At 39.7% G+C, this 16,674-nt stretch overlaps 1 protein-coding gene across 1 annotated transcript in view; it reads left to right on the top strand.

Annotated features, from left to right (window-relative positions):
- The window catches only part of GABBR2 (gamma-aminobutyric acid type B receptor subunit 2), a 457,309-nt gene that overhangs the window by 419,429 nt on the left and 21,206 nt on the right, over positions 1-16,674 (top strand). The window contains exon 15 of the mRNA XM_054285350.1: positions 10,621-10,845. Coding sequence (XP_054141325.1) covers positions 10,621-10,845 — 225 coding nt within the window. The remainder of the gene's footprint in view (positions 1-10,620; positions 10,846-16,674) is intronic.

Here is a 16,674-nt window from a genome sequence, read left to right as displayed (position 1 = left end):
ATCTGAATCATTTAAATAATTGCTATGATGAGTGAATGAGTGATATGAGGACAACAGAATTGATGCATTTTATCTCATCACTAAAGACATTCTGTACACCACACATACTTTGCCTTCAGAACAAAAACACAGAACCTCTCCTGTTACTGTTTATGAAGGTTTAGCTAATACAAAAGTCTGTGATTTTTAATAATAAAACATATCTAATTTAACATGCTATATACTAAAGAGCTAGTATTGCTAATTACAGCACAATGCCAAGGTGAAATTGCTTTACTTAGGCCAAAATTATTTACTGTGACCTCTTGCCTCAAAATGGGAATATAAAAAATAAGGTTAGCCTAAAAAAGTTCCTTTCTTTTTTGTCCTGAAGTAAAAGCAATTCTGTCCATTCTGATGTCTTAAATGCACTGATGCAGTGAATTAATCACTCAGGGTAGGGCAGAGCACAGAAGGGCAGGAAAGGGCAGGGAAAGCAAGGAATGGCAAAATAAGGGAAGGCATTATTTAACAGGATACACTGGTTCCCTCTTCATTAAAGCTAGCAAACTCTAAAAGTGAGTCACAATTCTTCAACAGCCCCTGAAGGGATGTGTGGAAATGCTTACTCTGCATGAAGGCTTCTCAGTTATTAGATTTAGATTCCTCAGGTGACTAGAGAATAACAGGAAAATTGCCATCCTAAATTTTGCCTTTACCATTTTATTAATCTTCTTAATAACCAGTGTATTAGTCTTCTCCAGCTCCTCCATACCTAGAGGATTCCCTGTTTTCTCCCATCTCAAGCTCAGCTCCGAAAAGGCTGCATACAAGTTCGAGGTCTGTCTATGTGTACGTGTTGACCATCACAGAACTACAGAATCAATTAGGCTGAAAGTGCTTCTGAGATCAAGTCCAACCTGTGCCTCAACGAGTCAGTTGCAGTATTTTGATTTTTGATGAGGCAGACATAGTTGAAAAGCACCTTTCTTACATATATGCCAAAGGATGACAGAAAACACACCACCTTAAACTTGCTGGTGGTGCATTATTGGGGAGGGCACTAACATCTTTCTGAGGGGTATGAGTTACTTGTCTCATTCAGCCAGAACAATTCCAGACTGGCCTCCTAGGATGCTTTCCTTATTAATCACACACACCTTAGTCTTGTCTCCTGTTTAATTCCTCTCTTCCTGATACAGCTTGGTGTTAGCATTAGACTCAAGGTGTACATATGTTGGACGTAACATTGTGTCCCTGACATCTTATTACAGGTACCTGTAATCCAGCTACTGAGAAACAGGCTTTTTAGGCAAAACTATATTTTGAGCTTGACTGTTGCTCTCTGGATGAAATCGTATTTTCTCCCTGTGTTAATTGAGGGGGGTTTAAGCTGTAACTAATAATAGTGACCACTTCTCATACACTGTTTTTAATGGGTTGTCCTCAGCTAACCTTGCCAAGAATGAAAATATCACTATTTCATGACTGAGATAGGAAAAAATAATGCATATTCATCATGGGACTTGATAAATGTCACTAAGAATAAGAAATTTATTTTCTTCTAACTATTCATATTCCAACATTTCACTATAGTTGATATACTGCTCAAAACAACTCTGTAATTGATTTAGAAGCCAAAGAAAACATTAATTCAACTAAAGTAGATCCTTGGGATAATGTTCAATCTTAATTTAAAGTCTGAAAGAATCCTCTGCTTCCTAAGGTTATCTACTTGTTAAGCTGAATTTCTCTTACTTCCAATTCTTGAATTTTGCTGGGTCATGCATATATGTTATCCCACTTGCTCTAAAATGACCTATTTCCTTATTTTTAGGCAAATTTCCTTGTATTCAGCCATATTTCTGTGATTTCTCTAAAGATCTTTCTGTGAGTTGTCTAACATCCTTACCCTCTGCTTCCTCTGCATCATTTTCAGCCATGTTATTATCTCCTTCAAGTCAATGTACATATCTGGGACAGCTTAAGTTGGAATTTTTTTAAAAACTATCTTCTTTTTTTTAATAGCTTCTCATTAATAGTTATATGTTGAGATCCATCACATAGATTTCAGTTTAAATTTGTTGTATTGATTTTGTAGCATTCTGTATTTAAATAATGATACTGTGCAGTATTAAGACAAACACTACTGGGAAATCCACGTACCCTGCATGAATGTAATTACCTTTATTCAGTCTTGCAAACTCATTTAAAAAAAATAATAGCAATTTGAATTATATTGCTATCTCCTTTTTTTTCCCCACTTATTGGCTGAGTTCATGTGTCAGCCATTTCATTAATTTGCTTAGGATAGAAATTACGGTAATAGCTCTGTAATCACTGGGGGTGTTCCACTTTGTCTTTTCCCATATGGCCTCTTTGTATCTTAAGTGGAGCTTTGCCAGAATTCCAATAAATATCAACAATTAAGCCCAGCAGTCCAGACAACTTCTAAATCAATTCTTAAAACTTACTGCATGTAAGTTACAGGATCTCTGTGATTACAACACCTTGTCTTGACAGAGTTTTCAAGAGCTCTCTCTTACCGCTGGAATAAGCTGCACTTCACTGTTCTGGCAAGATGTGAATGGACTCTTCCATCTCTTTGTAAATGTAGGACAAAACCCTTTGTTAAGGTTATCTTATCATGCATCATTGCTATTGAATCTGTCATTTCCCAAGGAATGAGTCTCTATTACGATTCATTTTTCTCCACTTCTCCATTTTTGTAAATCCTCATGAATTCTGTAAATGCTGCTAGCCATTCATTTGCTACTATACATTTAACTTACCTTTCCACTATCTCTATTTTAGATCTTAGATTCATAATCATTATTATGAATTTCCTCTTTTTAACTTTTGTTACATTCTGCCCAATCTTTGGCCAATTTTATTGCTTGTTTGTTTTATATTCCACAACAACCAAAACAATTTTTAAGGTAAGAATAGCTTTTTTACACATGTGCAGCTTTGGACATATCCTTTAAAGCACATACACAAACATTTTTCCATTTCTCTTTGCAAATATACCCTTCTCCCTCTCCAAAGGCTTCCTTTGCTTTGTTGGCTAATACATAAACAGCATAAACACTACTTTTCCATTTTTTTCATGCACTTGGAAGTAGATTTTCAAAAAAAGGAGTTAGGTACCATGGTTTAGAGCTTGGGTTCCAGTCAGTGCCTTGCAGCCCAGTCTCCAGTCAGTACTTGGTGTTCTTGCCTCAGCAGGCAGGAGGAGAAGCAGATGCTGGTTCTGGGACAGGAACCTTTTCACAAATATCCAGCAGAAAACTCGGTCACTGACAGCATTTAGGTACCTACAGGTGGTACTGAGGGATGTTCTGGCTTTCCTTGCTTTCCTTTCTCACTGCTGCTCCAGGTGCTTAAGCCCTCTGTGTGTGTTCAGCCCAGGAGCTGGGTATGAACGGTACAGCTGTGGGGTGCAACACATGCTCCTCCTTTTATTATTTTACTCTTATTTTATATTTACTCAGTGAAAACTGGATGTAAAGAAAATTTTTTTTGTCACTAAGGAAAGGGAAGCAGTGGAGCAGCTCACCCAGACAGTTTGATCAGCCTTTGTCCTCAAAAATTTCTACAACCAGATTGGATAAAAGTATGAACACCCTGGACTGAACTCACATCTGAGCCTGCTTTTTGAGCAGGAGGTTGCACTAAATTATTTTGTCAAGTCTGTCCCAATTATCTTATGAAATTTTACCAACCATATTATTAATTAATTACTTATAAAATTAATACATTGTATGTGTAGAGAAATTGAATAGTTGTCAGATTATGTTAAAATTCCCCATTGCTTTCTGATAGTACCTCTGATTTTTAACACGTATATTTGCATTCTTTTAAATTCCCTTCATGATCAAAAAGAGAACTCAGAAGAAGGACCTACCTCCTTATCAATTAACTTGCATGATTCTGGTGGGATCCATCTGTCTCATCTTACAGTAATTAGAGAGGAAGATAGTTAAGCTTTGTAGTGGGGGAAAGTAGTTTATAGTAGTACCAGATATTTATTATTTCTTCAATAAAACACAGACACTATTTTAGTATCTAAAGCCACATTTCCATATGGTTTTGTTGGATAATTTTTTCCCTAATGTGACCATAAGGCAATATATTCGAATATATTTTTGAAATGTTGCAGATAGTGCAGTATTCCCTTACATGTCTCTTGGCATCAGTTTCTGTATAGCAGAAATGGATTTAAACTGTAGCACACACTGGCTTTTAGCAGAGGTGCTTCACCTCTTTACAGAGCTGTGATGGTGGTAATCTTATGACAGAGACAATAGAAAGCTATTCCAAATGGATCTTTGCTAATGACCAGTTGTGTATTTGTTTCAATTGAGTTACTATAATGGTTTCATGACTAAGCAGAATTTTCATGGAAAAAAATTCAAATGTACTCTGAATGCAAAGAGGGGGAAATATTTTATTGACCTGTTGATTTGGGAGGGTGGAGTACAAAGTGAAACCTGGATGCCTGTTAGTATTCATAGCTTTGTGCAGACGCTTTTCTATCTTGCACTGGGAATAAAGGGTTTTGCCAAGACCTTTAAAGAGAAAGTCCTTTAGCTGAGTGGCTGAATATGCATATCTTGCAATTAAAATCAATATTTAGCTCTTGTCCTAATGCTCAATGGAAATATTAAGCTTCCCATTAGTTATGTCTACCCAGAGCAGCTCTGTGAAAATTAACTAAATACACAGCTGACTCATGGCAGACAGGGGAGTGAGCAATGGTTTAACATCAGATTGTATTGACAGTGAAGGTAAGAGACCTACAAAGGATTAGTTTGTCTTTCAGTTTTCTAACCTTACCTATTGTACAGGTAATAAAAAAAAAAAAGTCACTTTTCTATGCATATTCCTGAAAACTGCTCAGTATTTTGTACTGCACAATTCTGCGGTGAAAACATGAAAACCAAAATTCCTTTTTTTTTTAAATGAAAAATATCTGCAGCCATTTCACTGAAATAAAAATGTGCCTATGTCTGTGATGATCTGGATTTAATGAAAGAACCTGAATAGAAAAACACACAAGTCAAGGTTCACAGTTACTTCAGGCTGAAAGGTCTTTACAGGTCAGAGTCCAGGACTGCCTTGGTTTAAGGGGGCCAGGGGGGAAATCTTACAGTAATCTAGCTAGAAGAAACAAAACCAAAGCAAACAAAAATCTCTAGATGTAAAATCTTTGGAGAAAAGGCTTGCTTTTATTCTTTTATGTGGCACACAGCAGGGCTACAATCCCCAAGTGAACAGGGGCTGTGCTACTACAACACAGCAATCAGCTGCAAAGCTGCAGCCTAGTCCAGTGTATAATCTTCCCAAAACCATATCCCCTAGTTACTGGTAAGCATGACTTCTTACAAGACTGGAGATTTTTCCTCTGGTATTTCTCTGCTCTTGTCATATATCTTTAGTGTCATTTTCTCTATCTTTCTTTCCTAATACTGTTCATAACCTAAGCTGGCATGACTTTGAAATGAAACATTTAAAAAATGGTTTTTAAGGGTAGTACAGGGAAATGGAGGTGAATAAATAATTTCTTTCCTGTCATGTGACAGTCTGTGCAATCCAGTAGCACATTAGGCACTTGGTTGCATCGATATATGTTGTGGATCCAAGCAATTGTTACTGTGTTTAGCAGTAATTCTCATGAACAAGATTTAAAACTAACTAGCTGGTAGAGTTCTAAAAAACAGTGTTAAGTGTTTTCCAATACTTCAGTTACAAACACTTTTATTATATTCCCAGGTATCAAAATTTGGTCAGTACAACATTTTTTAAAATTAGAGTTTGCCTGTTGAATCTAAACACGAGTATAATATTGTCCATAGAGCTGTTACACCTCTAACATTTTAACACAGATTTCTTTTATTCTGTCTTTAATCACTGTGATGATACAATCCTGTTGTCTTCAGATACTGTTTTCCCCAAATTTATACAGTGGTTTTCTCACTGTAGACTTTGTCTCTGTAGCCTTTTTAGGTGCACTGACAACATAGCCTAAACCTACCATACCAACATCTGCAAAGGCAATACTCTAAATCAGTGTCAAATGGAAGCTGCCTACCCTCAAACAGAAGATGGAACAAACCACTCCTCCCTGTACAGCTGCCCATATCTTCTGAGAAAATACAAACCAACATTTTATAGCACTTTCTATATCAAGATGTGTGTATTAGACCACCAAAATTGAAGAAGGCTTTAAGTTCATGAATAACAGTGTAGGCAGCCCTTCATATCTGCATTCTCAGTGTCATTGGCTGAGATCCAAAAAGGACTAAAATTAGGCCATTAGGCTTGACAGTAGGCTGAGGTGTCCTTAAATTTTAGGCGACAGCTTCCAATAGGGTAATGTGTATCCCTGAGTTATTCAAACTCCTTTGGAGATGCGTGGGGTCCATCAGCAGCCTCAGGATGGGAATTGTAACTGGTGTACTGGTGTAAAGCAGTGGGGACAGATGTGTCCTCCACCTCTCTGAATCCAGCACTAGAGCACTGCTAGGAGCTGCCTGCCTCCATCCCAATGTGTATTTATGCACGTCTTCCCTAAAGACTGTTTAATCAAAATTCTCAGCAGAGATCAGAACTAACATCCCACGCAAGTGCCCAATTAATTAAGACAGTCACTCTCTCATTACATAAAATCCAGCGGCTCTGAAAGAAGTTTGAGAGCTCCCTCTGAAGCCAGACTCTGCTCTGGGGTTAGGGAGCACATTTCAGGCAAAATTTGGAATTGTGCTGTGTTCTCCAAACATGAAGCTACACAATGGTCATCACCAGCATCATTGTCTCGAATGATGATGGCTGTTGATGTATTTTGCCAGCAGACAGTCTTGAGAAGCCTTTACCAGCTTGAGCCCTCTAGGAGCAATAGGAGGAGAGACAGTTGCATTGCAAATCCCATCAGGCAGCCTAAAAATATCAAATAGTCCTTAAATTCCACAGCAGCCTCAAGAATTAGGTCCCCTCCAGGCATAATTTGAAATGTAATTTTGTTGTCTGGGAAGATGAATGTTTAAAGTTTAGGTGACAGGAGTAAAGAGCAGCTGAACTAGGTACTATGAGTCTGTGTCTTCAACTGTAGCTCCCAAGTCTCATATTCAAAAGTTGTCAAGGGATCACAGAAACCTGGACCTTTCACTAGCAATGTCTGCATCCCATTCCTCAGCCAAGCCATTTTACAGGATTTTACCAAGGGATTTACAGGATTTCTACAGTCATAAAACTGCATCTTTCATGTGTGCATATTGTCTGAGCCTTGGGAAGGGGTAAAATAGGAAGGGCAGGCGGAGGAAAAGCAAAGCATGAAGTTCCCTCAGGAAGGCTTTATCTCAGAGGAGAAATCCACCAGCCCCACAGAGCCCTGCAGGCATCTGTGCCCAGCAAACAAAGAGCACCTCTGCAACCAGCACTGCCCTGGCAGCAGGATGCAGAAAACTCTCAGCTTTTATCCATGTTTGAGTCTCAAAGATGAGCTGTGACTTCTAGAAAAGGAGATGTCTCTTCCTGAGGCAAGCATTTTGCCTAAAATGCTAATAAAAATTAAAAACAATGTTCCCAGATTTATAATGCCTCATTCTGAGGAAACTCACTTGCTGCAAGAGCCTTCTTCCTTTCTTTAGTGGTTGTATAAATACACATATATCTTCCTTTCACCCAAAAGATATTTAACCATTTTCCATGCTGTTCTCAATTATAAATGAGAATGGGCTAAACCATAACCCCCCACAACACTCTTCAAACGATCTTTTTTCCATTATAATTGATCTTTTAGATCATTTTGTAACCACCTCAGCTATAAATTCATCCCCATTATTTGTAATAAGTGCTGGCCTCATGTAAGGATGTTGGCTGCTTTCCCAGAATAATCCTTTTGGAATGGAATCTGTTCATACTGGGGGAAGTGGAGGAGAGGGAGGGATAACCTACAACCCTAAAAATCTTATTAATAATTAACCATGGTATGAGAAGATAGAAATGCTCTCCATAGTTAATCAGGGTCTCATCTCTTTAAAAATGTGATGCAGAAATACAGACAAGGATTCATTCTACCCCTCAAAACAGCTCAGCCCAGACCAGCCTGTTTGTCAGTTCAGGGCTGGCAAAATATAGATTTGCAGCAGAACTGAGCAGTGCAGCACCAAGAGTGCAGGGAGTGGAGAACAGGCAACCCCTGAGGTGGTGAGGCTTGGGGGGAAACAGGTTTGTACCCTGACAAAAGGTGCCACCACTGTATGTCCCTGTTGTAGTCTTCTTGTATTCATATTTCTCAAGTCCCATACTGTACCAAGCTGTTGTTCTCTGCAGCACAGTCCCTCACGTCTTCGCACAGGCTCCTCCTGGGCTCTCGACCCACCCCTTTTATCCCAGCTATCTTTACGAGTCACAGCTGCTGCCCAACTAAGGACTTTGCAGCTGTGACTCATTTGGAATAACTAGGACCCACACATAGATCTTACAGGGACTCTCTCCATATGTCCCCCCATGCACCCAGGTGAATACAATGACAATTTGCTTCCTCGCAGCCTGAAAAGAGTCTGTACATTCCTGCTCTGCCTGTGCACAGTGCCAGACCCAACAGCAGAGGAGTGCTGCCTGCATCCTTCCCTATTGGAGAGATTACCTTGTTTACCAGAGGGGCTTTGAAATGTATCAGAGGATGAGCTGTTGCTCTGGCACAAAGCTTGATAAGGGTCTCACTCACCTCAGCTGCCCTGCCTGAATGGCTGAGACCCCTTGCTGATCCAGGTAGCTGTCCACAGACCCCTTAAGAGCATCCCCTTCCCATGCTCTGCCTGCAGCAGCCCCTGCTGTTCTTCCTGCAATTCTCAGGGAAGGCCAGTGGCAATGTATCTTGATAGGGACCGCAGCAGTGATGGCAGCACTGGAAAGTGGTGAGCAAATGGTTCTACACCCCTTGCCTGGACTGGGAAGCCCCTGCAGCCTGCCACACTCCATGGGCTGAGAGTAGATGCCTAATGTGCCAAAGCCTCCCAGCCAGCTCTGCTCCTGCACACGTGGCAGGGTGACGTGTGTGCTGCAGGCAAGAGTGTGAAATAAACCAGCAGAGAAGCTCAGGGAGGGCAGGGCTGGGAGCTCAGCAGCAGGTCCTGGTTGGAAGTGCCCGGATGGTAGGTGGCTGCAGCCTGAGGGAGTGCAGAGTGGTTGGCTTTGTTGCCATTGTTATTTGAGATTAAAACTAGGCAAATAATCAAGGAAACTTGCATTACCAATGTCCGGGTGTTACTACTTGGGTTGAAACCCAAGCTTGTAGAGCAAACATCAGTCTACCATTTCTCTAATCTCTTTTGCTTGTCTGGCAACCAAATACTGTTCTTGCAATCCAGGTTATTTGACGTAGGAAAAAAAAAACCAAAAAACAGAACAATAGAAGGTAAACTATACTAGACAACTGCAATTAATCCCCCAAATGGCAACACCATTGACCTCCAATTTCCTGGACTGCACATAAATTGAAGTTGTATAAAAGAGAATGTTATCTCCATGACATGGCAATGGACAAATGTGTCAGTCTGGGAGGAAGGCTGCTAAGGTCAATGGGAATGCACGATTGTTCTTTCTCCTTCTTGTCTGTCCCTGTACTGTGATCAGAAAAAAAGCCTGAAAACATAGAAACCATGTCCTGGACCTTAGTGATGGTTCCTTTCTCAGTCCTTACCTTCCATGCAATACCATTTGCTGTCTGTGATGCTTCCCAAGGCACCCTACACCCCTATGGGGCTGTGCCGAGACCGTAGGCTGGGTTACCTATTTACAACATCTTCAGTTCGTTTTGGCTTTTACTGCATTGCCAGAACTCCTCTGAGGAATGCAAGAGGAAGAAAATAATTGTCTGCAGCAGTTCATGTTGCAGAAAAATCTAATTAAATTTCAAGGGATGGAAATGGCTCCCTTCCACTAAAGGCTTTCCCCTGCTGAATTGCAAAAGCATATTGCAAATAACAAAGGGGCTAAAACTTAAAAATACACCAAAGGAAAAAGCAAACAAAAAATTGCCACAAGAATATTTTATGCCAGAAATCATTAGACAACTGCAATTGAAAGGCCATTACCAACTCCCACTATAATAAAAGACATTATAATTGTAATTTGAACAACTCGGGTGACACTTTCCACATGGTATATTTATCCCTCATGGGACACATCTTGGCACTGCTGCTTATTAATGTAGGTGATAATCATGTAATGAATAGCTAGATTGATAAGAGTATATTGAGAACAGTTGCTAAAAATAGCTAAAAAAACAATGCACATTATATCTTTACTGGAATCCTTGAAAAGAAACAGGAAGGACAGTCTTTAAAAACTATTTAAAATATAAAGATAACCATAGCATTTAGAAAAATTTGTTCCAATCAGAACTAATTTTTAGTTTCACATTTTTCTTCTTAGAGCAGGAATCTGTCCTAGTGAGCAAAACAAATCACACAGGTAATTAGATATTGAGGAAAAGGTGGGTGTATATCTCTGAGTTGTAATATCTCCTATATTTGTCAAGTTGGAAAACATACCTGTTTCAAATCAGTGCTTTTTCTGGATGACAGCAAATTCCTCTTAAAACTAGCATCATTTTTCCTTCTTTTACCATTCCAGTTATTTGGGTGTTTCCTCGCCTGGGAGACACGAAATGTCAGCATTCCTGCTTTGAATGACAGCAAGTACATCGGAATGAGTGTGTACAACGTGGGGATAATGTGCATTATCGGTGCTGCTGTTTCATTCCTCACTCGGGACCAGCCCAATGTGCAGTTCTGCATCGTTGCTTTAGTCATTATATTCTGCAGCACCATCACTCTCTGCCTTGTGTTTGTACCTAAGGTAGGTGAATTTGTATTGTGTAGATCTGGATATTTTTCCTGCTGTTTTGTAATTATGATGTATTATGCAGGTATTTATCAGCTTTTCAAGTGCAGGGGATGTGTATGAATTCTTAACCAAGCCCATCCATAAATGCTTCTCTCCAGACCCTGAAGGAAAAACAAACGTTCATGACATTTTGGAGAAAGTGTGAATACATGAGCTAATAATACCTATATTTTTACTGAAATTGTGCCTGAAGAAACAAAAAAAGTTGTTTTCTGTAGTTTCAGTAGAATAGCCTCCATTTCCAATTTTCAGGAAATTTTTGGAAAGGGTGGAGATGTAAGTGGAGATTCAGGGGAGACAGGTCTTGTCTTCTCTGCCATGCTTCTTCTTTTCCCTCTTCTTTTTGGTGACCAGTTATAGGTACCAAAGGAATGGCATAAAGCTGTCTCTGGGGAGTTATAGGTTGGATATTAGGAAAAGGTTCTTCCAAGAGGGTGATTTGGAACTGGAAAGGGATATCCAGGGAAGTGGTAACATCACCAGCCTGACATAGTGCAAGAAGCGTTTGAACAATGTTCTTGGGCAGTTGGTGTGATCCTTGGGTGCTCCTGTGCAGGGCCAGGAGCAGCACTTCAGTGATCCCAGTGGGTCCCTTCCCAGGATATTCTAAGATTCTTACATACCCTTAACAAGATAATCAAGATCTCTGTTTCTATACCTACAAAAATAGTAAAATCTTAACATTCACTTGCATGATAAGAGATCGATTGTGTTAAAACCTCTAAGTATTCATTTATGGTGGTACAATAGGCTTTGTCAGTATCTCAGAGGAAAACTGTATGTATGCTGCAAATGCTGACTCTGAAGTTATATTTATTAGTGGGTATATTAAAGGATTAAGTGAGGCACAGACTGGGAGACACATGCTTTCATTGCCTTTTGCTCTTCTGGGCTTTGAGGACAGACTCATTGTGCCTTGTTGGAAGAATCGAGAAGATACCTACAAAGGGCTGGAACTTGATCAGTTCCCTTGCTGAGTTAAGCTTTAGACATGAATATGACAGATCTTGGATGAAGGGAAAACTGGTTTTTACGTAAGCTTACTTAGCAAAGCCTAAAGTACTAGGCAATGCATTCCATGTTATGAAGTAAAATGTTCAATTGTATTCATTTTAAGTGGCTTGTGTAAACATAGCTTATTACCCCAAATTAAATACATATGCAGTTGGACATCTGAAAAATTTGCAAGGCAAAATGTAGGTCTTTTTGCCTCTACAATCTGTTTTTGGATTTTTCAAGTGAGTCTTTATAAGAGGCTCTTTATTGGACCACATTCAATCAATGTATTGAGCAAATTGTAGTCAGTAGATTCTGGTGCTAAGTGGCATCCCATCTACTGGGCAGCCAAGAACTATGTGTGCAAAAGAAGCAAGAAAAACAAGCTAATAAACTGATCTCAAAGTGCAACCACTGAAAGAAATTAAAGGTGCAGACTAGAGATAGAAGCTGATTTGTGATCTGCAAAAAACAGCAAAGTAATTCATTCTCCAGGATTGACTAAACAGGATGTTTTTGCAAGTTTTGCAATTCACTTCTCAAATATTAAAAAGCCATACCGACATGTATAGTCATATTTTTGTTCTGTATCTTAGGGAAGAATCACAGCTTTGTTCTAAATTGAGGGAACATTCACAAACATTACAATAGTGTACTGTGAAACATAACAAGATTTAAGTGGGTAAGCCATATGAAAATGCATATTAAAACTCTTATGCCAAAAATACCTCCAAAGAATGTCAGAACTCTCTTCAAAGAGAATTATTAATGCTGTCCATGCCCTTTGCCCCGTTGCTTTCATGCTCCTTTGCCCATCCTTCTCTTGTCACAGGCTGTGAAATTACTTTTCTGATTCCTTTTTTAACCCCTTCCTCTGATCTTCTTTTAAACCCCAATTACCCCACCCTCATTTTTCATCTTTTCTTTTTTACTCAAAATGCAAAAATGAACCATAGCCCCCTAGCATGAAGTCCCTAACCTTTTTCCATCTCTTTTCAGGTTTCCAAATGCTTAGCTATTTAGCAATAAAATTCATCACTGGCTAAGGTAGAAAAAAAGATGTACCTGGAGCCAGGGGCTGGAATGCAGCACTTCCAATGCCCATGGGAGTGTTTTCACAGCTGGAGAGTTCTTCTAGCACTCATATATATTGTTCTGCATCTCCTCTGGTCATGCTGTGCCACAGCTGGCAAGCACTCTCCCCTCAGCCTGCTCAGGTTGCACAATAACTCCTCTGGACACCACAGATTATATCCAACACTACCTAGTTTGTACATCTAGGTAAGATGTTAGCGTAAGACAGGGGCACCAAATCTCTACCCTCAAGCAATTCTGTTGTAAATTAGTACAATCTTGGCAACTCAGGTATATTTCTGGTGAATACTAAAGCCTCATCAAGCACAGGGGATGATAATGAAGACCTGTAAGATGGCACTTTCTCATTGTTAAGCTGACCAGACAGATGCAGGCAGTAATGTGGTTCTGAGCCAGGTGAGTGCCACTACTTCTCTGCTGTACTAAGTACATTCCTTTTAACTAATCTTCAGCAGTCTCCTGGGTCAACAGTGCTGAAATTCAATTTTACCCCACAACCCTTTTAAGTACACAACTACTCAACAATGTAGACACACTAAGGAATGAAACATGACATTTTCTCTTCCTTCTTGTCAGCTCTACTAATCTTATTTACTTATAATATGGCAATTACTATCCTTCTCCAGTTAAATGTCCACTTCGTCCATTGCTATTTTGTTCAGTACCAAGTGCCTCAGAAAAAAATATGAGGAAAATCCCATAGAAAAGTAAGAGATATCAGAGGAAAAAATGCTCATTACCCTCTCCATTTCATGGTACAAGTGTTGATAGCATTATACTGCATCGTACTTACATTAACTGTACACATTCTTGTTATCCAGCCAAAAGCTTTCCAAACCCTTTTAAAACTATTACAGATTTCTGCATTCAAGGGTATCTTGTAGAAGTTATCTGCAGAATTCCAACACCTGTTATGTATATTTTTCCTGTCAGAAATTAACTGCAATGTCTAATTATCTTTTTAAGGACCAAGATGTCTATAGTACTTTTCAACATACTCCTCACTTCCTTAAAAGAAAAAATCCTAATATGCATTCTCTATTCATGAAGTAATTGTCACAGGCTTATCCATGTTTATGATGCTTCCATGTCCTTTCATTTTTCTACTCCATCCATTTTGAGACAGAACAATGGGCTCACTTGTAGTTGCCCAGCAAGTGCATATCATTTCTGGCTGCAATGGCACTAACACATTAATTCTGATCCAGTTCCCTGCAGAGCAGCAAGGCAAAATCAGTTCTAGGGATTAAACCATCCCTTTTCTGTGTTGGTAGCATTTTATGCCTATTTGCAATTGGCTCTGTGGATATCCAGTGTTGACCCTTTGTGAAAACTGAAACTGCACAGATATAAGATAGCAAGATAAAAGTTCCACTGACTGTATGGTAGGAAAAAAAAAATTAAAGCTCATCTAACCTCATTCTTTGTACAGCATGAGCCAACAATGTTGCCCATGAACTTTTTAATCTAGTCCATGAATTCACTAGATGTGAATCAATTCATTAAAACATGCCCCTGTTGCAAAACACCCAATTTTTATCTATAAACTTTCAGGTGAAGATGATCCAATGGCAATACTTCTATCTTTATTCAGTTTGAACTTAGACCACATCAAACGGCAGAACTTTTATCTTGTAACACTTCTGCCTGCTTCTTTAAGAAGCTTTGTACTTACCATTCTTCACATTTAACTTCGTTTTCATGTAGGTTTTGGTCTAGGACTTAGACAGTCATTACAACCATCCTAATTTGAAACAAAGAATTATGAGAGTGAAGACACTTCCCTCTAGGAGGGCTCAGCCACAGCAAGATACCCAGGGCCTTAAGCAGTTGGGCCTTGGTTACTTCCAGATAAATAATTCCCACTCCTCTGAGTATCTCTACCAGCATTTGAGCACATTCATAATAAGAAAAGTTGTTTCTGATCTTTAAGTGAAAATTTTGGGTTTTCAGCTTGTGTCTCCCTCCCTTTCACTGCAGGTCATTGAGAAGAGTCTGGCTCCATCCTCTTTACTCTCTTCCATCTTATATTGAATACACATGAATAATGTCATACCCCTGCAATGTCTTCCATCTCAGGGCTAAATAATCAGTCTCTATTTGTATCATAAGGGCTGGGACCTTCTTTAGCATCTCTGTGGCCCTTCTCTGGACTTTCTTTACCATACCTAACACCTAACTCTCTCTTGTTCCGAGCAGCCCAAATCTGGACACAACACCCCAGGTGTGCTCTTGCCCAGGCTTAGTAGAAAGGAAGGATCACCTCCGTTGGCCCAGGATACTGCTGGCTCATGTTCCACCAAAATTTCCATTGCCTTACTGGAAAGGTACTTTCCAGTCAAACAGGCCTTGTGCTCTTTGGGTAGGTGCTTGAGGTTTATTTCTCCTCAAGGGCAGGACTTAGTACATCCCTTTGCCTAACTTTAGGAGATCCTTGTTGGCCCAGACCCATTTCCCTCCAGACTGAGGAGCAGCATTAGTGACTGGCTACCACAATCCTCTGAGCCTGTCAGTTCAGCCCAATTTTCATCCACTTCAGTGGTTCCTTGCCCAGTCACTTTATCAGTTTAACTTTGAGGATGCTCTGGGATACAGTGTTAAATTTTTGCTTAAGTCAAGAAAAATAACTCTCTGCCTTCATCTACCAGCCCAGACATCTCACTGAAGTCAGCTATAAATCAGGTTGTTCGGGGAGGATTTCTCTTTCATAAATCAACAACGAATGCTTCTAATCACATTCTTGCTCTTAATATGTTTGGAAATGGGTTCCCAGAGGATTTACTGCAGCATCCCCCCCCAGACTGAGGTGAAGGTAGCAAGGAGGCATTTCCCCAAATTCTTCTGTCACATCTCCTGAACTCAGCTGTGACATTTCCTTTCTCCTAATCCTCAAAAACTGCTCAAAATCAGCATCATCTTCCAAAAGTAACTGAGAGTGGTCTCAGGATGACATGGACCAGTTCCCTTAATCCTCGGGCATACAACTTGTCAAGTTGGCTGAACTTGATGTATTTAATTACTTTAGAGGTCTGGAATTTTTGAAGGCGTTTTACCAGTAAAGACTAAGGTTAAGAAGACACAGAGCACTTTAGCTTTCTCCATCTGCTTTAACACCTGAAAAATAAAATGTATTATCTGCAAGTATCATCCCAATCTGCAGCCTTGGTCTGTAAATACATGCCAGGGACCACACTCTTCAGAGCCTGAGAAGTCAGATCTCTGTTGTTAGGGCCTTACTTCGTGCCACTGGAGCTGCAGAGCAGTTCCATGCTCTCAAGAATAAGAGGAATCAATTCCAAAATGCAGCTAGACCACAAAACCTGGCTGGGCTGTGCATGCAAAATGATTGCCCGTTCTCTCTTTTTAGACAACTCAACACCTTTGGATTTATGACTCCATGCCTATCCTCTCAGGGCAGGGAGCCCCTTCAGCTTTGTCTGTATACAAATATATATGTATGCTGCTTGGCAAGTAACATAAATTTTGTATTCTCTAGAGTAATGTGAGAATCTCTGTCCCTGCTGCCAAACAGCAGTAGCTTTCTCTCCTCATGTCGAGGTGATATTTTCACATTGTCACTGAGTGTTAAATTTTACTTATATTTGCTTAAATTAAATATGTTTAAGGGTAACCTTTTTCTAAGTTGCTTATTTAATTTTTTTGAGCAGATTTGGTTTATTTTGGGTTGCT

The sequence above is a fragment of the Melozone crissalis genome, unplaced genomic scaffold (assembly GCF_028551555.1).
Source record: "Melozone crissalis strain CALT ecotype California unplaced genomic scaffold, PUWL_Pcris_2 ptg000042l_1, whole genome shotgun sequence".
Taxonomy (NCBI): domain Eukaryota; kingdom Metazoa; phylum Chordata; class Aves; order Passeriformes; family Passerellidae; genus Melozone; species Melozone crissalis.
Note: the sequence above shows the minus strand (reverse complement) of the source record. Positions and strands in the feature narration are given on the sequence as shown.